This window comes from Anomaloglossus baeobatrachus, chromosome 3, assembly GCF_048569485.1.
Source record: "Anomaloglossus baeobatrachus isolate aAnoBae1 chromosome 3, aAnoBae1.hap1, whole genome shotgun sequence".
NCBI classification, from domain to species: domain Eukaryota; kingdom Metazoa; phylum Chordata; class Amphibia; order Anura; family Aromobatidae; genus Anomaloglossus; species Anomaloglossus baeobatrachus.
In genome coordinates this window covers 272,900,440-272,928,321 of record NC_134355.1, presented here as the reverse complement: position 1 = coordinate 272,928,321, position 27,882 = coordinate 272,900,440, and the positions used below count along the sequence as shown (strand labels likewise).

The 27,882-nt window shown below is 47.1% G+C and overlaps 1 protein-coding gene across 5 annotated transcripts in view; it reads right to left on the bottom strand.

The window, feature by feature from the left end:
* BCLAF1 (BCL2 associated transcription factor 1) overlaps positions 1–27,882 on the bottom strand; it is a 110,805-nt gene that overhangs the window by 74,825 nt on the left and 8,098 nt on the right. For all 5 annotated transcript variants that reach the window (XR_012751624.1, XM_075339847.1, XM_075339848.1 and 2 more), the window contains exons 3-7: positions 20,070–20,972; positions 18,864–19,502; positions 18,613–18,782; positions 6,553–6,658; positions 5,120–5,210 (exon numbers count right to left, since the gene is read on the bottom strand). Coding sequence is in view for 4 of the 5 variants with exons in the window: in XM_075339847.1 (XP_075195962.1) it covers positions 5,120–5,210; positions 6,553–6,658; positions 18,613–18,782; positions 18,864–19,502; positions 20,070–20,972 (1,909 nt within the window). In the remaining variant the exon portion in view is untranslated. The remainder of the gene's footprint in view (positions 1–5,119; positions 5,211–6,552; positions 6,659–18,612; positions 18,783–18,863; positions 19,503–20,069; positions 20,973–27,882) is intronic.

Sequence of the window (27,882 nt, the reverse complement as noted above, 5' to 3'; positions counted from 1 at the left end):
TGCGCTGACCCGTGGTTAGCACAAAAAGAGAGGTGCACCGCCTGAGAGCGGCGGTGCGTGACACATAGATCCGGAGCGCCCGCACCAAATCCAAAGTATGCAACGCTTTCTCAAAGCGATGCACAGGGGCCGGACAAAGGAAAGGCAATGAAATGTCCTGGTTAAGGTGGAAAGGAGACACCACCTCAGGGAGAAAGCCCGGAGTCGGACGGAGAACCACCTTGACTTGGTGAAAAAAAACAAAAAGGGTGACTCCGAAGAGAGCACAGTCAAATCAGAGACTCTCCTGAGAGAAGATGTGGCCACCAGAAAGACCACCTTCTGTGAAAGACGAAACAACGAAACCTCCCTAAGAGGCTCAAAGGGGGGTTTCTGTAAGGCCGTGAGGACCAGGTTAAGGTCCCAGGGATCCAGAGGCCGCCGGTAAGGCGGAATGATGTGAGACGCGCCCTGCATGAAGGTGCGCACCTGGGCCAGTCGGGCGATACGCCGCTGGAACAACACTGACAGAGCCGAGACCTGTCCCTTGAGGGAATTGAGGGACAGTCCTAGCTGCAGACCGGACTGTAGAAAGGACAGGATGGTCGGCAAGGAAAAAACGGCCAAGGAGCATGGCCGGAAGAGCGACACCAGGACAGGAAAATTCTCCAAGTCCTGTGGTAAATCCTGGCCGAGGAAGACTTCCGAGCCTGAGTCATAGTGGAGATGACCTCGGAAGGAATGCCTGAAGCCGTAAGGATCCAAGGCTCAAGAGCCACGCCGTCAATCTGAGAGCCGCAGAAATCTGGCGGAAAACTGACCCTGTGAGAGAAGGTCTGGGCGGTCCGGAAGATGCCACGGCACCTCTACGGACAGATGGAGCAGGTCTGGGAACCAAGCTCGCCTGGGCCAGTCTGGGGCGATGAGTACGACCCGACGGCCCTCCATTCAGATCTTGCGCAGGACTCTGGGCAAGAGAGCTAGAGGGGGAAACACGTAGGCCAGACGGAACTGGGACCAATCCTGAACCAGCACGTCCGCCGCCAAGGCCTGAGGATCGTGGGAGCGAGCCACGTAAACCGGGACCTTGTTGTTGTGCCGGGATGCCATTAGATCCACTTCCGGCGTGCCCCACCTGCGGCAGATTGACCGGAGCACTGCCGGATGCAGGGCCCACTCGCCGCTGTCCACGGTTTGACGGCTGAGATAATCTGCCTCCCAGTTTTCTACGCCTGGGTGCGGATATGGTGGACTTGGAGTCTTCCGTCCACTGATGCGTTGAATTTCCAACAGGGCTAGGCGCTGCGCGTCCCGCCCTGGTGATTGATGTAGGCAACTGCTGTCGCGTTGTCTGACTGGACTCGAATGTGCTTGCCCGCCGACAGGTGGTGAAAAGTTACGAGAGCTAGGAGCACAGCTCTGATTTCCAGCACATTGATCGAGAGGGCTGATTCGGACGGAGTCCAAGTGCCCTGTGCTCGGTGGTGGAGAAGCACTGCTCCCCAGCCGGATAGACTGGCATCCGTGGTGAGAATCACCCAGGACGGGGCCAGAAAAGGAGCGTCCCTGGGACAGGGAGAGGGGCCGAAGCCACCACTAAAGAGAGCTCCTGGTCTGTGGCGACAGAGCCACCAGCCTGTGCAAGGAAGAGGTCCGCTTGTCCCAACAGCGGAGAATGTCCAGCTGCAGGGGACGCAGATGGAACTGGCAAAGGGAACCACTTCCATTGACGCCACCATCTGACCCAGCACCTGCATGAGGTGCCTGATGGAATGCCGGCGGAGCCTCAGCAGAGAGCGAACCGCCAGATGAAGGGACTGCTGTTCGACTAAGGGCAGCTTCACAAGTGCCAGCAGAGTCTTGAATTGCATCCCTAGGTACGCAAGTTCCTGGGTCGGGGTCAGAGTGGACTTGCAAGCGTGGCGAGAGTGAGCGAGACACTCCGCTGACAGTCTGCACTGGATGAAGCCTTGACTAGAAGGTCGTCCAGGTAAGGAATCACTGCCAACCCCTGGAGGTGCAGAACCGCAACCACTGCTGCCATGAGCTTGGCGAATAAACAAAGGGCCGTGGCTAACCCGAAGGGGAGAGCCACGAATTGGAAATGCTCCTTTCCGATTACAAAACGTAGCCAACGCTGGTGTGAAATTGCGATTGGCACATGCGGATAGACATCTCTGATGTCAATGGATGCTAAGAAATCTCCTTGGGTCATTGACTGATCGCAGAGATTCCATGCAAAAATGCCACACCTGAACATGCTTGTTGAGAAGCTTGAGATCCAGGTCGGAAGGCACCGTCCTCTTCGGGGACTAGGAAGAGATTTGAGTAGAAATCTCAGGACCGTTCCCAGTCGGGAACTGGTACAATTACTCCACAGGCCTGCAAGAATGCCACGACCCTCTGTTTGGCGGGCTGGATAGAATTCTATTCTGCAGCCGTGGGAGATGGTAACCCACACCCACTGATCGAAGACGTGTTGAAACCACACGTCGCCCAAGTGGGAGAGCCTGCCACCGACCAAGGACGTTGCTGGCGCGGCCAGATAATCAAGAGGAGGCTGCCTTGGTGGCAGAAGCTCCTGCGGACTTCTGAGGACGCGGCTTCATGCGCCAGTTGGTTTACGGACCTTGGCCGAGTTAGTGGACGAGGCAGAGGGCTTAGAGGACGACCAGTTAGAGGAACGAAAGGAACGAAACCTCGACTGGTTCCTGCCCTGGACAGGTTTCCTGGGTTTGCGGCATGGAAGTACTCTTCCTGCCAAAAGCTTCCTTAATAATTTCATCCAGTTGTTCACCGAATAGACTGGTCCCAGCAAAAGGGAGCCCAGCAAGGAACTTAAGAAGCATCTGCCTTCCACTCTCGAAGCCACAGGAGCCTGCGGATAGCGAGGGAAATAGCCGAGGCCACCGCAGTGCGGTGGCAGTCTCCAGCATGGCAGACATGGCATAGGATGAAAAGACTGAAGCCTGGAAGTTAAGGCAACCATTTCGGGCATAAAGTCCCTGGTGAGGGAATGCATCTCCTCCAGAGAAGCAGAGATGACTTTGAGAGCCCGCACTGCTGCAAAAGATGGGGAGAACGAGGCCCCTGCCGCCTCATATATAGATTTGTCCAGAAGGTCAACCTGGCGGACAGTGGGATCCTTAGAGAGGTGCCGTTAGCCACTGATACAACTATCCGGGCTGAAAGTCTAGACACCGGAGGGTCCACCCTTGGTGAATGAGCCCACTCCTTGACCACCTCTGGTGGAAGGGAGAAACAGTCATCAGAACCACGCTTTGGGAGCGTCTGTCAGGACAGGCTCTGGGCTTGGTCACAGTGGGCTGAAAACTGGAGTGGTTAAGGAACACACTCCTTGTTCTCTTTAAGGTATACTGATGCCTTTCTGCCAGAGGGGGATGCTCCCCTGATACAGGCGGATTGAGGTCCAGTACAAATATAATGGACGCAATCAAATCATTAGCATCTGCATCACCTTCGGACAGATCAATGGTACATGAACTAGCGTCCGAGCCCCTAGTAAAGACATCCTCCTCGTCCTGCGAGTCAGCTCGTGAATCAGAGCTGCGGGACGGGGAAGGACAGGGGACCCTGTGTCTCCATTTTAGGAGGACGGGGTCTGAGACCAGATGAAGAGTCCTCTGTGAGCTTTGCTGAGCGAGCCGTAGCAGCAGAAGCGCCCTGAGAAGGGGGCTAATGCATGCTCAGCAGAGTCCGGGACAGCTGTCCCCTGGAAAGAGCGGATTCTACCCAAACCGGGGGTTCAGCCACCGGAGCCGGAGCAGCTGGAGGGACCACTGATGAGCCTCCAGGCTGAGGGACCACTGTGTATGTGCTCGGTACAGGCAATACGAGTCTATATGCAGTGCATATTAAGAACAGCCTTGCAGCCTTGCTCTGATGTGAGACATGCTGCAGAAGTGGGGGCTCTGTCCAGAATGACCCCCAGCAGAGTATATAAACAGAGTATATAAGCAGCTGCACAACCGGAGGTTGTGGCTTGCCAGACCGTTTAACATACATCTCTGTGCCCTCCAGTCCCCCAGCCCAGGCCCCCATTTGTCACAATGTGGTATCTCTGTGCCTATGCAGACATTGAGAACGCTGATAAAATGGCGACCGGAGCGAGGAGAGGGGGCGGGGCCTACTCTGAGAGCGGGCAAATGAGGTATACAGGGGAGGGAATCTTTCCTCAGTGAGGAGTGTCCGTTCCCTGTGCTGAACAGCCGCTGGGCGGAGCCGCACTGTCCCTCTGCATGACTGACATGCAGGGGCAGTGAAATCGAAACTAGGCCTCAGGCGAAGCCGGGGCCTAGATTTAAACATGCGGCCAGCGTGCAGGCACCATCGGCGCGGTTCTCCAGTGAAAACTGGAGAACCGGCCAGAAATGTTAACACAGTCATATAACACACTCTCCCCAATATATAAAGTACAAGGGACCCTGGAAAGACCACTTTCTGTGGTAATAACGTCTCAGTACTTAGCTTGTGAGACGCAGGTGCCAGGTCCCTGGGAGGTGAGCGCTCCGTCCGGCAGGATCCTGAAAGGGCTGCGGTTGGAGACCGGTCTCCTGCAAAGCAGTGAGAACCGTGATGGCTCCCACTTCAAGCCAGAGCCCCAGGGGATGGTGAAGGAGCGCGGCATGTGAAGGCTCCAGCCTTGTAAAATCAACCTTAACAGCACCGCCGACACAGTGGGGTGAGAAGGGACATGCCGGGAGTCCAGACTGGACCCGCTTTTCTTCCAAATCAAAAAAATCAGAGAATGCATGTGTGTGTGTGACCTCCTGAACACAAAGCATTGAAACTGGTTAGATCTGTCATCCAGGGGGTGTATATGCTCGGAGGGAGGAGCTACACGTTTGAGTGTAGTACTTTGTGCGTCCTCCGAAGGCAGAAGCTATACACCCATGGTCTGGGTCTCCCATAAGGAACGATGAAGAAACACATTTTTTTACTCAATTTAGTAACGTACATCAAGTAGCTGCATTACATATGAACATTTAGATTACATATTTCTGCCCCAACAGCATAACTAGTTCAATCATTTTTCCTCCCTTTAAAAATTACCCCAGAGTGTTTAATAAAAGCTCCAAAAAAACCAACAAAATATTATTGAATGCAAAAAAGAACTAACCTTGGATGGCTCTTCCTTCACTACAAAGGCCTTCTCTTCATTCTGCATATATGCATGTTTTCTCTGGATATTTGGTGACACATCTATCCTCCTGAAAATTAAGAGATGCAGTGAAAAAAAAAATAAAATAAAAAATATATTATATACACATCTATCTATCTATCTATCTATCTATCTATCTATCTATCTATCTATCTATATATATATATATATGTCTATATATATATCTATAAAAAAAAAATTAAACCACATTTCCTTAAAGCGTAACTATCATATTAATTTTTATCTAATATACACTTTAAAAAATAAAAAAAAAATAAATAAACCTTTCAAAAACCTTCTGGAAGATGTCACCCCTAGGCTGTTTCTGAAGCAGACAGAAGCTGGCTGTCAGGGAAAATATGTATTCAGCGCCACACACACCTAATACGGTCTTCTGAGGGTGTGTTTGGAGCCTACACAGCATGAGCTCACAGGGGCAGTTTACCTTGGGCTATGCTACAGTGCTAAGTTCTGTCAGCACCAGCTCCTCTGCCCTTCCTCACACAAGTTTATCTGATCTGTCTTCTAGCTCTGGCAATAACTGATCAATACTCCATCAGCTACTGGCTTGGCACACAGCTCCCATGCACTGTGCACACAGCCCCTCCCCCCTGCCCAGTAACATAGCACTTCTCATTTGGTGCCTCCTTGTCTGTGATACAATTTCAGCTAATGCCTCACCACACTCAATAAATGTATTATGCACTACACAGTACAACAATGTCCAGCTAACATTAAAAGTGATAGATATCTAAATCCTGTCTTATCTATAATTATGCACCTATTGATCTACTGTACATCTTTTTCTCTCTGTAGGGGTCTATTATATATTTCATTTATCTGGGACATAGATAAAATATAGATATAGAAATAGCAATGGATAAAAATACAAGATATGTACAGCATATATAGAGAGATAGATACAGGTTGATTGACAGCAGTAAACCAGTTGAAGGGGGTAGCTTTTGTTTATATTAGATAAAACCTAAACCTGGTGACAAGAACAGTTTAGAAATCATTTTTTCCCAGAAATAAAGGGCTCGCTCCGAAACGCGTAGAAATCCTTTGACTAATTTTTTATGCAACAGCACGGTGTTTAACCCTTTCCATTGTCTCTTGATTCCAAATAATATACTGTGATAGCTTTAAAGCTATGATCATCCAACAATGGTTTTCAGCATAGATCTGAAATACTGTATAATGTATAAGACCAGAAGCAGATGGCCATTTGCATACTACCCCAAAAAATGAGCATCACAAAGGGAAATTGTCTCAATGAGTTGGTATAGAAAGCATTCCAGTTGTAATCATACATAAAAGAATATTACATTAGTTAAAAATGGATAGATTGGCATGCACAGTGACAGTTTTAAAGTACCGTTGGGATATACCTGTGTATTTCTGGGCTCTTTGGACGGCTGGCATGCTCATCGGTGACTGTCTGATACCCTGCAAATCTCTCACTGAGGGTCTTTCCGTCACCCTTGAAATAATGCTCTGTTGGTTGTAGAGGAGAAAAACTGCCTCATTAGTTTAACTCCCTTCAAACACAAAGCCACAGATCTTAAAGTGGGACTTGTAGAATGTCAACATATATTAATAGGTTGAATCCTATTAAAAGACAGAAAAAGGGAAAAATATATTACATAATAAGATAATACTTCTCCTCAATGGAATATTTGTGAGTCCATCATTATTCAGTCATTATTACCTGCACATTCACAATTTATAATATTGGCCAACTGTAAATTGACAAGGTTATGGTTGATTAAGTGTAAGCATTCAGAATTATAAGTGTGTGTATACATAAAGACAGTATACAAATAAATCCTAAGAGAGAAGGCTATTTGCCTGAATATATACAGTTAAGTCCAGAAATATTTGGACAGTGACACAATTTTCGCGAGTTGGGCTCTGCATGCCACCACATTGGATTTGAAATGAAACCTCTACAACAGAATTCAAGTGCAGATTGTAACGTTTAATTTGAAGGTTTGAACAAAAATATCTGATAGAAATTGTAGGAATTGTACACATTTCTTTACAAACACTCCACATTTTAGGAGGTCAAAAGTAATTGGACAAATAAACCAAACCCAAACAAAATATTTTTATTTTCAATATTTTGTTGCGAATCCTTTGGAGGCAATCACTGCCTTAAGTCTGGAACCCATGGACATCACCAAACGTTGGGTTTCCTCCTTCTTAATGCTTTGCCAGGCCTTTACAGCCGCAGCCTTCAGGTCTTGCTTGTTTGTGGGTCTTTCCGTCTTAAGTCTGGATTTGAGCAAGTGAAATGCATGCTCAATTGGGTTAAGATCTGGTGATTGACTTGGCCATTGCAGAATGTTCCACTTTTTTGCACTCATGAACTCCTGGGTAGCTTTGGCTGTATGCTTGGGGTCATTGTCCATCTGTACTATGAAGCGCCGTCCGATCAACTTTGCGGCATTTGGCTGAATCTGGGCTGAAAGTATATCCCGGTACACTTCAGAATTCATCCGGCTACTCTTGTCTGCTGTTATGTCATCAATAAACACAAGTGACCCAGTGCCATTGAAAGCCATGCATGCCCATGCCATCACGTTGCCTCCACCATGTTTTACAGAGGATGTGGTGTGCCTTGGATCATGTGCCGTTCCCTTTCTTCTCCAAACTTTTTTCTTCCCATCATTCTGGTACAGGTTGATCTTTGTCTCATCTGTCCATAGAATACTTTTCCAGAACTGAGCTGGCTTCATGAGGTGTTTTTCAGCAAATTTAACTCTGGCCTGTCTATTTTTGGAATTGATGAATGGTTTGCATCTAGATGTGAACCCTTTGTATTTACTTTCATGGAGTCTTCTCTTTACTGTTGACTTAGAGACAGATACACCTACTTCACTGAGAGTGTTCTGGACTTCAGTTGATGTTGTGAACAGGTTCTTCTTCACCAAAGAAAGTATGCGGCGATCATCCACCACTGTTGTCATCCGTGGACGCCCAGGCCTTTTTGCGTTCCCAAGCTCACTAGTCAATTCCTTTTTTCTCAGATTGTACCCGACTGTTGATTTTGCTACTCCAAGCATGTCTGCTATCTCTCTGATAGATTTTTTTCTTTTTTATCAGCCTCAGGATGTTCTGCTTCACCTCAATTGAGAGTTCCTTAGACCGCATGTTGTCTGGTCAAAGCAACAACTTCCAAATGCAAAACCACACACCTGTAATCAACCCCAGACCTTTCAACTACTTCATTGATTACAGGTTAACGAGGGAGACGCCTTCAGAGTTAATTGCAGCCCTTAGAGTCCCTTGTCCAATTACTTTTGGTCCCTTGAAAAAGAGGAGGCTATGCATTACAGAGCTATGATTCCTAAACCCTTTCTCCGATTTGGATGTGAAAACTCTCATATTGCAGCTGGGAGTGTGCACTTTCAGCCCATATTATATATATAATTGTATTTCTGAACATGTTTTTGTAAACAGCTAAAATAACAAAACTTGTGTCACTGTCCAAATATTTCTGGACCTAACTGTAGGTGTAATCTGCAGGTAAATAGCATTCAAATCATGCTCAGCCATCTTACTGGAGCAGCAACTTCAGGAAGAAAATGAAGTTATACTCTCTCTGCAGCCAGTCGCTTCCAGTCATCAGGTGGTGCAAGGAGCAGTAAGGCTATGTGCGCACGTGTGCGTATTGCATGCAGTTATGCTGCGTTCTGCACCGCAGCTTAACTGCATGCGTCCTGCGTCCCCAGCACAATCTATGAAGATTGTGCATGAGACGTGCGTACGTGGCATATTAGAACGTAGCGCTTCGGCTGATGCCCGAAGCGTGCGTTCTAAGAAGTGACATGTCGCTTTGCATGCTGTCTATAGGAAGAGGCAGCATGCAGAGCGCACAAATTCTGCAGGCACCAGAGCGCACACGTGCACACATAGCCTTAAAGTCATCGATCACTACACAGATAGTGCGCTGTAATCACTCTCCAGCATCTTGATCAAAGACTCCGCAGTCTTGTTAATCAATGTGCTGGGGAGTGAGAACAGTGAGCTCACACTATAGTGAGTAACCACTCTGCATCGCTCCAATCACTCAAGAATACCACCTCATTTTCTCCGTGTAGTTGCTGTCCCTGTATGCCTGCCAGTACAGAGCGATTCTGGATGTGATACTTTCCCTTTAAAAGGGTGTTGTAGGAATAGAAAATAAATACATAAAAGAAAAAGACAATATAAATAATTTCCTAAATACCTTTAATAAGCAAATCATATTTGTTTCACTTTCTAGGAAGGTAATCAGTATAGAATTAAAATGGGAGTGATCTTCTCACACTGGCAGAAACCTGTGCTAGAACGTTAATGGGACAGCTGCAGTAGGAAGCTTTGATGCTGGAACCTGGAAATAATCTACATCATGTACTGTCGCTCAGACTTCAGAAATCCAGGGTGGACAGCAGTGTGAGCCGGCTCTTCTTACCTCAGCACCCATGGTATCTCCAGTATTAGAGCAGAAAGGCAGGGTGGACAGCAGTGTGAGCAGCCTCTTCTTACCTCAGAACCCATGGTATCTCCAGTATATGATCAGAAAGATCGGGTGGACAGCAGTGTGAGCCACCCTCTTCTTACCTCAGCACCCATGGTATCTCCAGTATATGATCAGAAAGACAGGGTGGACAGCAGTGTGAGCCGGCTCTTCTTACCTCAGCACCCATGGTATCTCCAGTATATGATCAGAAAGACAGGGTGGACAGCAGTGTGAGCCGTCTCTTCTTACCTCAGAACCCATGGTATCTCCAGTATATGATCAGAAAGACAGGGTGGACAGCAGTGTGAGCCATCTCTTCTTACCTCAGAACCCATGGTATCTCCAGTATTAGATCAAAAAGACGGTGAACAGCAGTGTGAGCCGGATTTTCTTACCTCAGCACCTGATCTCTCCAGTATTAGATCAGAAAGACAGGGTAGACAGCAGCGTGAGTAGCATTTTTTTACCCCAGTACCCATGGTATCTATAATATTCGATTAGAAAGCCAGGGTGGACAGCAGTGTGAGCAATTTCTTCTTACCCCAGCAATCCTGATCACTCCAGCATCATCAGAATATACTCTGGGACAACATTTTCTTACACATGGAGAGATGTGGAGCTTCCTACTGCACATGCTCACAGTCACCTGTCCCATTAACATTCATCAGTGTTACAGACAGCAGCCATTATAATGTACTATAATGATTACCTCTCTAGACACAAGATTTGTTAATCCAAGATATTTAGCCATTTTTGTATAGGGACAATTTTTTACATATTTGTTATTCATTCCTTTTAAAGGGAACCAGTCATCAGAAATTTAGCTTGAAACCTAAACGTTTCCCCCTCTGCAGCTCCTGGGCTGCATTCTATCAATGTTCCTGTTTATGTGCCCCCTTTCTGACCAAAATAAAGACTTTATAAAGTGGTACCTTTTTGTATTGAAATCTTGATAATGGTACACGGGGGCGGACTCTCGGTGGCCGTTAGTCTGCCTCATGTCGCTTTAGGCCGTCCCCCATCGCTCCATTCCATACTTCAGGACGCCGCCCACTGCGCCCGAGGTGCCGAGCACGCGAAGACCGCTGGTCACGTGGTCGCAGGCATAAGATTATGGGTGGCGCTGTGATTGCATCGCAAGTGCCCGCCCATCATCTCGTGCCCGCCCTTTCCCCTCTGCCTCCAGCGTTCCGCGCAAGCGCTGGCCAGATGACCCGACGTCACATCTCGTAACCGGTGGTGTCCTGCTCCGCTCCTCCCATATATTTCCTGCTGCAGGGTAAGATGGGAAAGAGGTGAGATCGGATCATTTGGCCAGCACTTGCGCAGAATGCTGGTAGCAGAGGGGAGAGCGTGGCCACGAGATGATGGGCGGGCACTTGCGATGCAATCTCAGCGCCGCCCATAACCTCGTGCCTGCGCACACGTGACCAGCAGTCCTCGCGTGCGCGGCACCTCGGGCGCAGTGGGCGGCGTCCTGAGATATGAAATTGCGCGATGGGGGACGGCCTAAAGCGACATGAGGCAGACTAACGGCCACCGAGAGCCCGCCCCCGTGTACTATTATCAAGATTTCAATACAAATAGGTACCACTTTATAAAGTCTTTATTTTGGTCAGAAAGGGGGCACATAAACAACAGGAACATTGCTAGAATGAAGCCCAGGAGCTGCAGAGGGGGAAACGTTTAGGTTTCAAGCTAAATTTCTGATGACAGGTTCCCCCTTTAAGGGGTTGTCCAGTGAAAACAAGTTATCACTTGTCCACAAGGTGATAGCTTATTAATCAGTGGAGGTATGACCACTGGGATCCGCACCAATTGGCAGGCTACGGCACTGTTCTCTTTATTAGAATGACGCAACAGTGCACATGCTCAACCACCGCTCCATTACCTATGAGGCTGCCGATCATTGCACACGGCTTTTTCAAGCAGTTCCATAGAAAATTAATGGAATGGAAACTGGCATCCAGGGATAAAAGTGCCCCATCGGGTAACAAAATTCCCAGCGAAGAAGCTCAGTATGGGTCCCCAAGGTTGGATCCCCAACAATAAGTTACAATGTATCTTATAATGTATCCTACGTAAAAGGGATAAATTTGTTTTCACTGGACACCGCTTTACAGTTATCTTATAGGCTATGTTCGCAAGTACAATAATTTGTATCTATTGTTCCAATGCACTTAAAGGGAACCTGCAAGCAGGTTTTTGCAACCTCATCTGAGAGCATCATGATGTAGGCAAAGAGATTCTGAATCCAACGGTGTACCATTTAGATTACTAGCTGCAGCCATTGTGATAAAAATCAGAATTTCAGTGCAGTTTCTAGTCCTGTAATGATAAGGGTCCTGCTGCTTAAACAAACATAGTACATATACAAAAAGATTAGACTGTGACAATACAGGCATGCCTGAACTTTCTGTATTAACCTTTACAGCATGCTGGCTTCAGCTTACGTAGCAAAAACCTGCCGACAGATTCCCTTTAACAAAAACAAATAATATAAAACAGATTAAGTCAATTTGCTAATTTTCTTAATAAAACATTCCATATTGGTATTATTGTTTTGCATCTACCAAATTATGCACACCTGTGTAATTGTGCAGGATAAGATTACACACAATGTAAAGTCTGACACTTAAAGTGGTTTTCCAGAATAAGTTTGCAGTCACTATATGGGACATATGACATACATGCATTTGTGGGTCTACCCACTTGCATGGAGAAAACAGGGCAATCATGACATTGTGCGCATAGCACACTATCATAATTCAGTAGTCTTGTGTTACATGGAGAAAAAGTATGCAGTCAGTCTTAGGGCGGCTTTGCACGTTGCAACATTGCAAGTGCGATGTCGGTGGGGTCAAATCGAAAGTGACGCACATCCGTCGTCACTTTCGACATTGTGTGTAAATTCTAGAGGATACGATTCACGAGCGCAAAAGCGTCGTTATCGTATCATCGGTGCAGGCTCCGACCTTTCCATAATTACGCTGCCGCGACAGGTATGATGTTGTTCCTCGTTCCTGTGGCAGCACACCTCGCTGTGTATGAAGCCGCAGGAGCGAGGAACATCACCTTACCTGCGTCCCGGCTGCTATGAGAAGGAAGGTGGTGGGCTGGATGTTTACATTACTATTGGCCGCCTGCCATGTGACGTCGCTATGTCGCCGCACGACCCGCCCCCTTAGGAAGGAGGCGGGTTGCCGGCCAGAGCGACGGTCGCAGGGCAGGTAAGTGCATGTGAAGCTGGCATAGCGATAATTTTCGCTACGCCAGCTATCACAAGATATCGTATCTGCGACGGGGGCGGGGACTATCGCGTGCGACATCGCAGCATCAGCTTGCGATGTCGCAACGTGCAAAGCCCGCCTTCGGCTATGTTAAGATGCAGGGTTTTTGCCTGCAGCCAAAACCTGCTCTTTTGGCAATAAAAACTCTGCATTGAAAACAAAGGTTTTGCTGCACTTACTGCTTTCTATGGGTGAAAAAAACTGATGCAAAAAAAAATGCTGCAAATATTAACATGCTGCAGATTTAAAAAATTCTGCAGTTCTTTAATTCGGTCATCGAAAAAAAAAAAGCAGGCGAGTGTATAAGATTTCTGAAATCTTATAGCCTTTGCTGATACTGTAAAAGCGTTGCTGCATTGAAAACGAGATGCAAAAAAACCCGCTGCAAAATCACTGCTTGTGAACATAGCCTTAGAATGTGCTGCATGCTCCTGTTTATCGTGGATAGGGAGTGAAACATATGAAATGCGCTAGCACGTATGTCAATGAAGCTTAGGAAGAAAGGGAGAAATGCATTCAACCAATGAAAATATTAAGTAATCTCTTAGATCTCTGAGATGGTGTTTAGAGGATTTAAAGAAAAACATAACTTGCTGCAAACATGCAAAGTGGCTCGGATTACTACTGCCCCTTGTTTAAAGGGAACCAAACATCAGCATTTTCCTATATAAGGTGCAGCCAGTGCAGTACTGGCACTATCAGGCACATTGTGTACATACCATCAGGGGGCAGCTCGGATGTTTAGGCTGTGAAATCCAACTTTATAAAGTTTGAAAATTCATGCACTTTTTGATTGACGTGTGCACCTCGCTGCTAATGTCCGGGCGGGTTATGCACGTGTATCCCGGCCCCTCCCCCCGCCGCCTGTTCCTCCCTCCCACTGGCCGTATGTAAATTTCTAATCTTCAGTTACACGGCGTCGGATTTAGCGCCTGCGCATAGCGCTCATCTCCGGCGCCGTATTTCTAAAGCCCACAGTATTATGGTGCATGAGAGGGCGGCGCATGCGCCCTCGCTTCTTCAGATCTGTTGTGACCGCGGGAGCGCACACGGTGTCACAACAGGACTGGAGAATAGCTGATCTTACCGATTAGCTACAGCAGACGATATCGTAGCAGACGTCTGCTGCAGCTAATCAGGGTAAGATCAGCTGTGCTCCAGTCCTGTTGTGACCGCACGCGCTCTTGCGGTCACAGCAGATCTCTCATGCACCGCCCTCTCATGCACCATAATACTGTGGGCTTTAGAATCAGAAACATGATGCCGGAGATAAGCACTATGCGCAGGCGCTAAATCCGACGCCGTGTAACTGAAGATTAGAAATTTACATACGCCCAGTGAGAGGGAGGAACAGGCAGCGTGGGGAGGGGCCGGGATACACGTGCATAACCCACCCGGACATTAGGAGAGTGGTGCACACGTCAATCAAAAAGTGCATGAATTTTCAAACTTTATAAAGTTGAATTTCACAGCCTAAACATCCGAGCTGCCCCCTGATGGTATGTACACAATGTGCCTGATACTGCCAGTACTGCACTGGCTGCACCTTATAGAGGAAAATGCTGATGTTTGCTTCCCTTTAAGCAGCATGAATCAGCTGACACGTTCCATTTAAAGCTTTTATTACTATGTAAAGAATAAAAAAACGTTATAGATTTAAGTGGTTTATGCACGTACATAAAGCTGGAAAATACTGACATTACCAAACAATCAAATAGTGAATTACATCAACAATGTGAACAACTAAACAATAACCCACAAAAGGGTTTTCTGAGCAAGCATGGGATGGTATCACTTTGTATGTTACATGTATACAATCCCTAACATGCACCAATAGCACTAACCAACTTTCCTCCCACCAACTAAGGCTACACAACGTCTTACACATAAGATGGCAGTCTCTGGGAAACTATCTATAACTGCATAGTCATCTCAGCTAAATGTACATGTGTAGAATAGCACAGATTATTAATGAGCAGAAGAAAGCATAAGTCATGTTAGGATCTCAAATTCTTCGTTCTCGTGTCTTCTTATGGCCAGTGCAATTATAACGAGAGTCAGGTGGACGGCAACATGTCAGATACTAGCTGACAGTACATGCAATGGGTTTTAGGCCTAACGTTGGACAGGTGATGACTTTTTCACTGGACAACCCCTTTAATGTGCAGGAGTAGCTTTATAGGGGAGTACTTTTTGATAAGGATCTTAAAGGGGTTGGTCACCATCTTTATTTTAACAAATGTGTTGGGGTCACGATTTAGCAATACTTATAGATTAGTAAGCCTTACAGGATCTCCTCCTGCACTTACAGCCTTCCCGCTGCACAGCACTCCTGTCCAAAACATGGCCACTGATGAAGAAGCATGTGACCAGACCTGTCAATCAGCATTCTCCTATTGAAAGTGTCTTTCCATTGTGAGAGGGGTTTTACAACTGGAAGCGGCCGATTGATGGGTCTGGTTACATGTTCATCCACCAGTCATTTTATGTCGTCCGTCGAAATGGAATAAGGAGACACTTATAAAGTAATAAGTTCCGCTAAAGGATGTCAACGTGTTAAACTAAAGAAAAAGTGGCCAAACTAAGTCAATTATTCTAGAACAATTCTACAGATTAGCAGAATAATACCTACTGTTCTTACGTAAAAAATATAGGATGTTATCTGGTCCCGATTGTGGCTTATACATAAAGCATCATACATAAATATGGGTCTCCGATTTGGAGAATTGTTACAAAAGGCTGAAAACTGATGGATCATCCTAAGGAATGGAAAGAATCAATACAGTCAGAAATTGAGGATAGCAGTGACCTAAGGCAGGGTGGGATAGCTAGAATATATACACACACATTCCATATAAACAGGCCTATCCAACATACATTTCTTCCTGTGTGACTTTGGACTTTACTACCCTTCCGTTTATGAAATGCATGTATATTGCTCCAGGGGTAAAACATTCATCTTGGTGTCTTCATGCAAGAAATGAATAAAAAGACATGTAAAGGACTAGCTTTTAGCATTGAATCATTTGGTTGCATGCACAGTTAATGTGATGATGTCATCATATATCTTAATATTACTAGTATGAGATGTGACATCATAAAATGAATGGGAAGGCAGTGGAAATCATAGTTAATGCAATATGAGACATCATCCTGTTAAAGAAATCAATATACAGCTATGTGCACTTACCATCCAGCACAAGTCTCAAAATCAAGCAAAACACCCCGAAAGGGCCACTACAAGGTAGAGCCTCAAGCTTAATTCCAGCAAACCCAGGAATTTTAGGATCTAGCAATTCAGATTTTTGCCATTTGTGTCAGGAGGACTTTAGCCTGTTTTTGTCCCAGCAACACTCGTATATTTTATTGTGTTACATGGGTTTCAAAATATTTTCCAGGACCTAGTCATAATGAAAAAGAAATAAACACTGGCCAGTACCAACTCAAGGTCAAGGGTGGTTAACAAGGACACACATCACAAAACCAAACCAGAAGGGCAATGGACCCACTGGAACAAGTAGTTGCCATTTTGAGACAACCAACCTTCTTTAGTTAAACCACTGGTGCTCTATGAAAGTACTCTATGGATTGGTGGAATGTAGGGCACATGGCACTGAACAACGAGTTTGCAAAAGTCCAGCATATCAGAGTACATCTTTGCCTCTACCTAACAATAGCTGCTTGACAATTGCCTTACCAATGCCCTCCACGATTCCCATAAACCATGCACGACAGTGATTAGGGAAGTGGGAAAGTTATAGGTCAACTCAAAACATACTAAAGAGGGTAGAGGCTGGACCAAAGTAGGCAACTCATTAAAATTATATGCAATAAACACGTACAGCAAAAGTCAACTCTGGACCATGGTTTCAGTCAACAAGAATATATAGCCTGCAGCTCTAACCACATCACCACAGAGCCATGGCTGCACAAAAACTTACCTTGTTCAGATAATATATAGAAAAGCACAATGAATATAACGAAAAATCAACCGCCCTCAGATAGGAAACTACAATTTATATTCAAGTGGTAGGAGGACATCCCTTTTCTTCTGTTGCCAGAGACTCTAAAGGCCCATTTACACGCAACGATGGATCTAACGATATATCGCCGGGGTCACGGATTCCATGACGCACATCCGGCATCGTTAGCGACGTCGTTGCGTGTGACAGCAAGGAGCGACTGTTAACGATGGAAAATACTCACCAAAATCGTCCATCGTTGACATGTCGTTCCTTTTCAAAAAATAGTTGATTGTTGAGCACACAGGTTGTTCGTCGTTCCCGAGGCAGCACACATCACTACGTGTGACACCTCGGGAATGACGAACTGCAGCTTACCTGCGGCCACCGGCAATGAGGAAGAAGGAGATGGACGGGATGTTACATCCCGCTCATCTCCGCCCCTCCGCTTCTACTGGGCAGCCGTTAAGTGACGCCGCTGTGATGCCGCACGAACCACCCCCATTGAAAGGAGGCGGTTTGTCGGCAACAGCGACATCGCAAGGCAGGTAAGTCCGTGTGACGTCTCCAAACGATTTAGTGAGAGAAGTTGGCAGGTGTCTGTGGATGAGACATACCTAAGAATTCTCCTTGGAAAGCACTTCTTAATACCAGATTAAACGCTTCACCCCCCCTCTCATATTCTCACCTTTACATTTTCAAGGTTATGCTGAATGTACTGCACATGGTGGCCTCATCTTTCTTATAAGTGGTGATCCCCAGATTTACTTTTCTCATGTAATCTCACAACTTTATTCCATCTTAAGTGAAATGCTATCAGTAATTGGGGCTGACACTGGTACAATATGAGAGAACACGGCCCCCATGGATGTTCTCATCCCTTTCTCCCAACATTTAACATTTAGATGTTATGTCACCCTTTAAAACTAAAATGTACTTCACGTCCCCAAAGTCATGGTATATTGTACTCTTCATCTAGGATCCACCAATATAACATATTGAATCTTTTTTCCACCATAGCAATGTACAGTATCTTTCAGTCCCTTGATACTTATGTTGTGTGTTGTAATATTTTACTCCTATGCTGATTGTGAGCAGTTCATACAGCTTTTTTTTAATAATTGATACCAACATCACACTACACAACTTTTGTTTGCACTAGTTTATATAATTTGGCTTAATGACAGATAGAACAAATCTAAACTTAGGTCTCGCATAATTTCTAATGTAAAGGTCTCCATATACATTAAACTAATGTTAGCCGAATCCGCTGATATCGGAGCCCTGGACAATTTTTTGTCAGGAAAGAGAACAATCCGACACATCCGATTTTGGACTGACAATCTTTTTGTTCTCACAGAGAACTCGGGCCAGACGAACACAGGAGCACTCAGCCAATATCCATCCTGTGTATGGCGGAGTTTAGAACAACCCAACTCTAGGAGCATTAATAAATCATATGAAATAATGCAAACAATGTTATGTTTATGATGTGGGAAAGAAACTCACACTGATGCCTAAATAGTGCATAAAAAAGTGCTCAATGAAAAACTGGAGCTGAAGCATTATACAATTTGTAGTGTATGATCACGTTGGGCATCCCAACAAACATGAAGTCGATCAGGTATTGGATAACTTAAGAAATTATGTCATCACCAAGGCACAGATTTTCTTCTCACAGTCATTGCTTACCTTTGACAAACTGTACTAAAGACACCACATGGTAGGTAAAAGACTCGGGAGAGGTTTTGTTGGAGAAGGAAACCTTCATGTGTTCAAAGATGGACCGGAAGTCTTTCTGCCTCTTGACTGAGTGAACAAGAGTACTGGCTAGCATACGATCATTAGCCAGAGTGGATGGCCTTTATTATAAGCAGAAAATAATATTTAGGTCAGATTACATTAATCTATTAGTTGTCTCTTTTGTGGTAACATCTCCTTACCTGTTGTCATCAAGGGGAATAGCAAGTATCCGAAGTTTGACATCAGGATGATGAGAATCCGTTGCTTTCATAGTGATCCTAAGTGGGCTTTCCTCTCTGAATACTATTTTCTCTTTCGTGTCATCACTTGGGTGTAAAGGGATAAGACAACTGAAGGGGTCTTTCATCTTATCAGGCAGGACTGGGTCAGGTGACTTCCGTTCCTTTTTACTAGATGACCTTTCGCTACCTTTATCATCACCTTTATGTCTCTCTTTGGTGGTCACTTTATGCCCCTTCCCCTCCTTGGTCTTTTCACCTTCCTTACCACCCTTCACTACAACTTTGGACTTATACTTTGTCCCTTCTTCCTCAGCATTCCACTGAGATGTAGAAGAAAATCCTTTGCCTTGGTCTGCTAACACGGACTTTCTAAACTGCCTATAGTCCTCCGCTTCCTCTTGGTCTTCGCTTTCTGAAACTGACAAAAACTGAGACTTAACCGACTCTTTTTCCAAAAGATAATCTAACATATCCCGATCGTCCCAATTTCGACCAGTTTCCTTTTTATTCTTATCCAATGTCTTATCTTTTTGGCTTTCTTTCTCTCTATTATTAACCTTTTCAATTGGAAATAACCTGTGCTCGTCATCTGTATACCTGAAAGAATAAAATGAATGGCAATTATAAATACAAATGGCAGATTGTACAACAACTTCATTCAATGAGCTCAGTTAAAAAAAAACAAAACAAACATGTACTTCAGAGATGGTGAAAATAACATGGAGTCACGTAGCTTAGAAAAGCGTATACAGGTAATAGATGAGAATATTTGACTCTCCGCACCTGACAATCAGCCCTGGAAAATAAATGGGACTCACTGGCAAGAGTCGAGTCCCCTTCACTACTCCATAGTTTTAGTAGTGGCTTCCCCTGGCATTTTACATAAGTTTTAGTAAATTTAACAATTAGCACAGTCACTATTACGATGTGCAAGGCACTGAATACAAGGGGGAACCAGCTGTGTCTCCCATTCAGTTACTTATGAGAAGTGCTAATATCAAGTCCCCTATGGGTTTAATATTAAGATATGGAAAACACCATTGATAAACTGTACATAGGTCAAGGAATACTATTATGACATGATAAAATATGAATTTCTATTTAACTTTTACTATTGTGATGACTAATTATGGACTGAACATTAATGTGAGACAAGGTCCTTACCTTTTAGAAAACTTTGTACCTTTAGCAGTCTCTTGCTCTGCCGTCTCAGAGAACGCAGTATAGTGAGGATGTCCTTCATCGTTGGATGTGTTCTGAGACACCACAGTCTTTGCTGGACTCTTTTGAATGGGGATATGAATTGGACTATTTTGTGAAGGACTGTATCTGGTTGAACCATTACCACCAGAGCCAGACCCAGACCGTTCTGGACTATGGGCCACGGAATGTGAATTTTGAGACGTAGTGTCTTTACCAGAGTGGACCACACTAAGAATAGGGCCATCAGATTGTGAAGAGCTTTCACTGGGTGGAGAGGCTACTGGTGAAGGACTACAAGGGGACCTTGGACTGTTTTCATATGCAGATAGCCCTGCCCAGCTCTCACCATGCAAATCCAATTCTTTTCCAAGTTCATCTAAAGGCTCAGAAGGGTCAAAAGCATCTTTGTGCTCGTCAGCAGATTTCTCATTTGAGGGACTTTTTGCTTTTCCAGCATCTTCAGTTTTTTGCTTAGTCTTCTCATGGGAAGCTCGAGATTTGTTCTCAGGAGATTTACTATAGCGCGATGAAGAACGGGATGAAGAAGATCTCGGTGACTGAGAAGACTTGTAGGATCTCTGTGATCGGCTTCTGGATCTTTGAGATGATGCAGAGCGCCTCTTTGGACTCCTAGAACGAGACCGTCCGCGGCGAGGACTTCGAGAATACCTACGGTTCCACATTGGTCGATAGCCACCACGATGGTACCTGCCACCTCCACCTTGGTAGTAACCTCTTGCTCTTCCCCTGAAGCCATAAGGCCGCCTCATTCCTCTATTATTCCTATAATCTCTGCGGAAATCTCTATTGTACACGCGTTCTCTGCTGCGAGATCGAGAGTATGATCTTGATCTAGATCTGGAACTTAAAATTAAAAAGATATTTAAAACATTCTGTGAAACTTGCTCTAATAGAGCTAGCAGATAAAAAATAAAGCAAAGACATCTATAGTTCTGAATATTTTGCATCTTTAAAAAGACCAAAGCCTTCAGAACGGGAATTACATTAAGTCAAGAACCAGTTTCCAATACAAGCAGTAAGCACTTTCGTCCATAGAAGTGAATGGAGGTGTATGAGTATCCACCCCTATATTTTGCCTGATGGGCCAATCTGGGGACCCTTAATCCAGTAGGACAGGCTTATTCTGAACATGGGTGTTGGATGCGGGGATATGACAAATGGCCTGCAGATTAAGCATAAAATACTGTCATACACCAGAAGAAGTGAATGGTGAACAAGGCAATAAAAAGAATTTTCTTATTCCATTAAAGTGCAACTTAGACATGAGGAAAATATCTCCACTTGTGGTGTGTTGCCTGATGAGCAAAGTGGCCATGTAAAATAAGTCTTGGAATTGGTTTTATACATTGATAGCACTCTCACAGACTCTACTACTACAGTCTGGAAAATGTGTATTACATGTACATAGAAACTACAAGAAACAGTTTCTTATTTCTCTACAGGAGAGAAAAAAAAACAAACGAAAACTTTCTACAGTTTCTCCCCTGGAACTAAAGGCCACGTCACACTAAGCAACATCGCTAGCAACATCGCTGCTAAGGAACAACTTTTGTGACGTTGCTAGCAATGTTGCTGTGTGTGACATCCAGCAACAACCTGGCCCCTGCTGTGAGGTCGCTGGTTGTTGCTGAATGTCCTGGGCCATTTTTTAGTTGTTGCTCTCCCGCTGTGAAGCACAGATCGCTGTGTGTAACAGCGACAGAGCAACAACTAAATGTGCAGTGAGCAGGGAGCCGGCTTCTGCGGACGCTGGTAACCACAGTAAACATCGGGTAACCAAGAAGCCCTTACCTTGGTTACCCGATGTTTACCTTCGTTACCTGCGTCCGCCGCTCTCAGCTGCTAGTGCCGGCTCCCTGCTCTCTGCACACGTAGCCGGAGTACACATCGGGTTAATTACCCGATGTGTAGTCTGGTTATGTGTGCAGAGAGCAGGGAGCCGGCACTGACAGCTGAGAGCGGCGGACGCTGGTAACGAAGGTAAATATCGGGTAACCAAGGTAAGGGCTTCTTGGTTACCCGATGTTTACCATGCTTACCAGCGTCCGCATAAGCCGGCTCCTGCTGCCTGCACACGTAGCAGAGTACACATCGGGTAATTAACCCGATGTGTACTGTGGCTAGGTGTGCAGGGAGCCAGCGCTAAGCGGTGTGCGCTGGTAACCAAGGTAAATATCGGGTTGGTTACCCGATATTTACCTTAGTTACCAAGCGCAGCATCGCTTCCACGCAGCGCTGGGGGCTGGTCACGGGTTGCTGGTGAGATCTGCCTGTGTGACAAGCTCACCAGCAACCCGTGTAGCGACGCTCCAGCGATCCCTGCCAGGTCAGGTTGCTGGTGGGAATCGCTGGAGCGTCCCTTAGTGTGAAATCTCACCAGCAACCTCCTAGCAACTTACCAGCGATCCCTATCAGGTTGTATCGTTGTTGGGATCGCTGGTAAGTTGTTTAGTGTGACTGAGCCTTAAAACAGAGCACATTGTGTTTCTGGTCAATGTTAGGCCCAGGACAGTGGCCTTAATCTGGACAGACGTCTATGCCTCAGTCCACCATTAAGAGTCATTCCCCCCAAAAAAAAACTGTACTGCAAAGTATATGCTATTCTGTTCTGGTCCTACATATAGGAAAGTCTGTGTTAATAGTTCTTCCACCTGCATTGTTTTAAATAATAAAAAATTGTCGGATTCCAGCTATAAGGCGGTGTGCTCACGTCACATTTTTATGTGCAGAAAATCCACACATAAAAACACATGTTTTGGCAGGAAAAAAGCAGCTGAAAAAAGAGAATTTTGTTTACTTACCGTAAATTCTTTTTCTTATAGTTCCGTTTTGGGAGACCCAGACCATGGGTGTTTAGCTTCTGCCTCCGGAGGACACACAAAGTACTACACTTAAAAGTGTAGCTCCTCCCTCTGAGCTCATACACCCCCTGGTGAGCCAGTTCCATCCAGTTTAGTGCAAAAGCTGAAGGAGAATAGCCACCCACAAGTAGAACAGAGCAAGAGCCGGAACAACCGGAGACTCTGTCTTGACAACAGCCGGTGATAACACACGGAACAAGAAGATTGCCAACGGGCAACAGGGAGGGAGCTGGGTCTCCCAATACGGAACTATAAGAAAAAGAATTTACGGTAAGTAAACAAAATTCTCTTTTTCTTTATCGTTCCTTTGGGAGACCCAGACCATGGGATGTTCCAAAGCAGTCCCTGGGTGGGAAATAAACAGAAAAACTAAGAAGTAGGCAGAACCTAACTTCACAAGTGGGCGACAGCCGCCTGAAGGATGCGTCTGCCCAAGCTCGCATCTGCCGAAGCATGAGCATGCACTTGGTAGTGCTTCGAGAAGGTATGCAGGCTAGTCCAAGTGGCAGCCTGACAGACTTGTTGAGCCGTAGCCTGGTGCCTAAAAGCCCAAGAGGCACCGACAGCTCTGGTCGAGTGTGCTTTGATCCCCGGCAGGGGAGGCACCTGAGTACTCTGGTAGGCGTCCGAAATGGTCGATCTAATCCAATGGGCCAAGGTCGGCTTAGAAGCAGGGAGACCCTTGCGCCACCCTGTGGTTAGCAAAAAAAGAGAGGTGCACCGCCTAAGCGCAGCGGTGCGAGACACATAAATCCGGAGAGCACGCACCAGATCTAGCGTATGCAGCGCTTTTTCAAAGCGATGAACAGGGGCCGGACAGAAGGAAGGTAAGGAAATGTCCTGGTTAAGGTGGAAGGGAGAGACCACCTTAGGAAGAATGTCCGGAGTCGGACGGAGAACCACCTTGTCCTGGTGAAAAACTAAAAAAGGTGACTCCGAGGAGAGCGCAGCCAAATCAGAGACTCTCCTGAGAGATGTTATGGCAACTAGAAAGGCCACTTTCTGAGAAAGACGATACAAAGAAACCTCCCTAAGAGGCTCAAAAGGGGGTTTCTGCAATACCGTGAGGACCAAGTTAAGGTCCCAGGGATCCAAGGGCCGCCGATAAGGCGGAATGATGTGAGACGCGCCTTGCATGAAGGTGCGGACCTGAGCCAGCCGGGCGAGACGCCGCTGGAACAGTACTGACAGAGCTGAGACTTGTCCCTTAAGAGAGTTGAGGGACAGTCCTAGCTGCAGACCGGACTGTAGAAAAGACAGAAGGGTCGGCAAAGAGAATGTCCAAGGAGGATGGCCGGAAGAACGACACCAGGACAGGAAAATTTTCCAAGTCCTGTGATAGATCTTGGCGGAGGAAGACTTACGGGCCCGAGTCATAGTGGAGATGACTTCAGGAGGAATACCAGAAGTCGTCAAAATCCATGACTCAAGAGCCACGCCGTCAATTTGAGGGCCGCAGAATTCGGGCAGAAAAACGGACCTTGCGAGAGTAGGTCTGGACGGTCCGGAAGATGCCACGGCATCTCTACGGACAGTTGGAGCAGGTCCGGATAGCAAGCTCGCCTGGGCTAGTCCGGTGCAATGAGGATGACTCGACGGCCTTCCATTTTGATCTTGCGCAGGACTCTGGGCAAGAGAGCTAGAGGGGGAAACAAGTAGGACAGACGAAACTGGGACCAGTCTTGAACCAGAGCGTCCGCGGCAAAGGCCTGAGGATCGTGGGAGCGAGCCACGTAAACAGGAACCTTGTTGTTGTGACGGGATGCCATTAGGTTCACGTCCGGAGTGCCCCATTTGCGGCAGATTGACTGAAACACTGCCGGGTGCAGGGACCACTCGCCACCGTCCACGCATTGACGGCGGAGATAATCTGCCTCCCAGTTTTCCACGCCTGGGATGTGGACTGCGGATATGGTGGACTTGGAGTCCTCCGCCCATTGAAGGATGCGTTGTACCTCCATCATTGCCAGGCGGCTGCGTGTCTCGCCTTGGTGATTGATGTAGGCAACCGCTGTTGCGTTGTCTGACTGGACTCGAATGTGCCTGCCCGCCAACAGGTGGTGAAAAGCTAGGAGAGCTAGAAACACGGCTCTGGTTTCCAGCACATTGATTGAAAGGGCTGACTCGGACGGAGTCCAAGTGCCCTGTGCTCTGTGGTGGAGATATACCGCTCCCCAGCTGGATAGACTGGCATCCGTGGTGAGAATCACCCAGGACGGGGCCAGGAAGGAGCACCCTTGGGACAGGGAGAGGGGCCGAAGCCACCACTGAAGAGAGCTCCTGGTCCGTGGCGACAGAGCCACTAACCTCTGTAAGGAAGAAGGCCGTTTGTCCCAACAGCGGAGAATGTCCAGCTGCAGAGGGCGCAGATGGAACTGGGCAAAGGGAACAGCCTCCATGGACGCTACCATTTGACCCAGCACCTGCATCAGGCGCCTGAGGGTATAACGGCGGGGCCGCAGCAGAGAGCGCACCGCTAGCTGGAGAGACTGCTGTTTGATTAAGGGCAACTTCACATGTGCCGGCAAAGTCTCAAACTGCATCCCTAGGTACGTGAGACTCTGGGTCGGAGTCAGAGTGGATTTGGGAAGATTGACAAGCCACCCGAATTGGGCTAGAGTGGCGAGAGTGAGCGAGACACTCCGCTGACAGTCTGCGCTGGATGGAGCCTTGACTAGAAGGTCGTCCAGGTAAGGAAGCACTGCCAACCCCTGGAGGTGCAGGACCGCAATCACTGCCGCCATGACCTTGGTGAATACCCGAGGGGCCGAGGCTAACCCGAAGGGGAGAGCCACGAATTGGAAATGATCCTCTCCTATGGCAAAACGTAACCAACGCTGGTGTGAAACTGCGATTGGCACATGTAGATAGGCATCTCTGATGTCGATGGACGCCAGGAAATCCCCTTGGGTCATTGAGGCAATGACTGATCGCAGAGACTCCATGCGAAAATGCCGCACCCGAACATGCTTGTTGAGAAGCTTGAGATCCAGGATGGGCCGGAAGGTACCGTCCTTTTTGGGAACTAGGAAGAGGTTTGAGTAAAAACCTCTGAACCGTTCCCGAGTGGGACCTGGTACAATCACTCCGTTTGCCTGCAGGGATGCCACGGCCTGTGAGAAGGCGGCGGCCTTGGAGCAGGGGGGAGTTGAGAGAAAAAAATCTGTTTGGTGGCTGGAAGAGAATTCTATCCTGTAGCCGTGAGATATGATATCTCTCACCCACTGATCGGAGACTTGTTTTAACCAAGCGTCGCCAAAGTGGGAGAGCCTGCCACCGACTAAGGACGTGGCTGGAGCGGGCAGAGAGTCATGAGGAGGCTGCCTTAGTGGCAGAACCTACTGCGGTCTTCTGCGGACGCGCTTTTGGGCGCCAGTTGGATTTCTGGTCCTTAGCTGAGTTAGCGGACGAGGCGGAGGGCTTAGAGGACGACCAGTTGGAGGAACGAAAGGAGTGAAACCTCGATTGATTCCTACCCTGGGCGGGTTTCCTGGTCTTGGTTTGTGGCATGGAAGTACTCTTCCCGCCAGTAGCTTCCTTAATAATTTCATCCAGCTGTTCACCGAACAGCCGGGAACCAGCAAAAGGGAGCCCAGCAAGAAACTTCTTGGAAGAAGCATCTGCCTTCCACTCTCGAAGCCACAAGATCCTGCGGATAACAAGGGAATTAGCTGAAGCCACCGCAGTGCGGTGAGAAGCCTCTAGCATGGCAGACATGGCATAAGATGAAAAAGCTGAAGCCTGAGAAGTTAAGGTAACCATCTCAGGCATAGATTCCTTGGTGAGGGAATGCATCTCCTCTAGGGAAGCAGAGATGGCTTTGAGAGCCCACACTGCTGCAAAAGTCGGGGAAAAAGCGGCCCCCGCAGCTTCATACACAGATTTGGCCAGAAGGTCAATCTGACGGTCAGTGGAATCCTTAAGTGAGGTGCCGTCAGCCACCGACAACGGTCCGGGCTGAGAGCCTAGACACCGGGGGGGGGGGGGGGGGGGTCTACCTTTGGGGAGTGCGACCACTCCTTGACCACCTCAGGTGGAAAGGGAAAACGGTCATCAGAACCACGCTTTGGAAAGCGTTTGTCAGGACAGGCCCTGGGTTTGGTCACAGCGGTCTGAAAACTGGAGTGGTTAAAGAACACACTCTTCACTCTCTTAGCCGAGGTAAACTGATACTTTTCTGCCAGAGAGGGTTGCTCTTCTGAGACTGGAGGATTGAGATCCAGTACAGAATTAATAGAAGCAATCAAGTCACTAAGATCTGAGTCACCCTCGGAGAGATCGATGGGGTACATAGCCTCCGAGCCCCCTGTGAGGGCATCCTCCTCATCTTGAGAGTCAGCTCTTGAGTCAGAGCCGCGGGATGAGGAGGGGGAGGAAACCCTGCGCCTTCTCTTAGAAGGACGGGGTCTGGGACCTGATGATGAGTCCTCTGTGAGCTCTGCTGGACGGAGGTCAGAGGATAGGGATCCTCTGGCAAGAGTATTAGAGGCACCCTGTGAGGAGGGCTGATGTATATTCATCAAAGTCCTGGACAAAAGTCCCATGGACTCAGCAAATGACTGGGATATGGACCTAGAAAAGGACTCTACCCAGGCCGGGGGTTCAGCCACAGGTGCAGAAGCAGCCTGAGAGACCACTGGGGATGAGACTCCAGGCTGTGGCACCGCAAAGTTAGAGCAAACATCACAATGTGGACAGGTGCTCGGCTCAGGCAGCAGGAGCTTACATGCAGTGCATACAGAATAAAGCTTTGGAGCCTTGCTCCTTGTGTGAGACATGCTGCTGGAGTGGGGGCTTTGCAAGAGAATGAACCCCAGGGAGAATATACAGAGGTGCACAACCGGAGACCGGCTGTGGCTTACCAGACCGCTGGAAGCGGTGTTGTGTGCCCT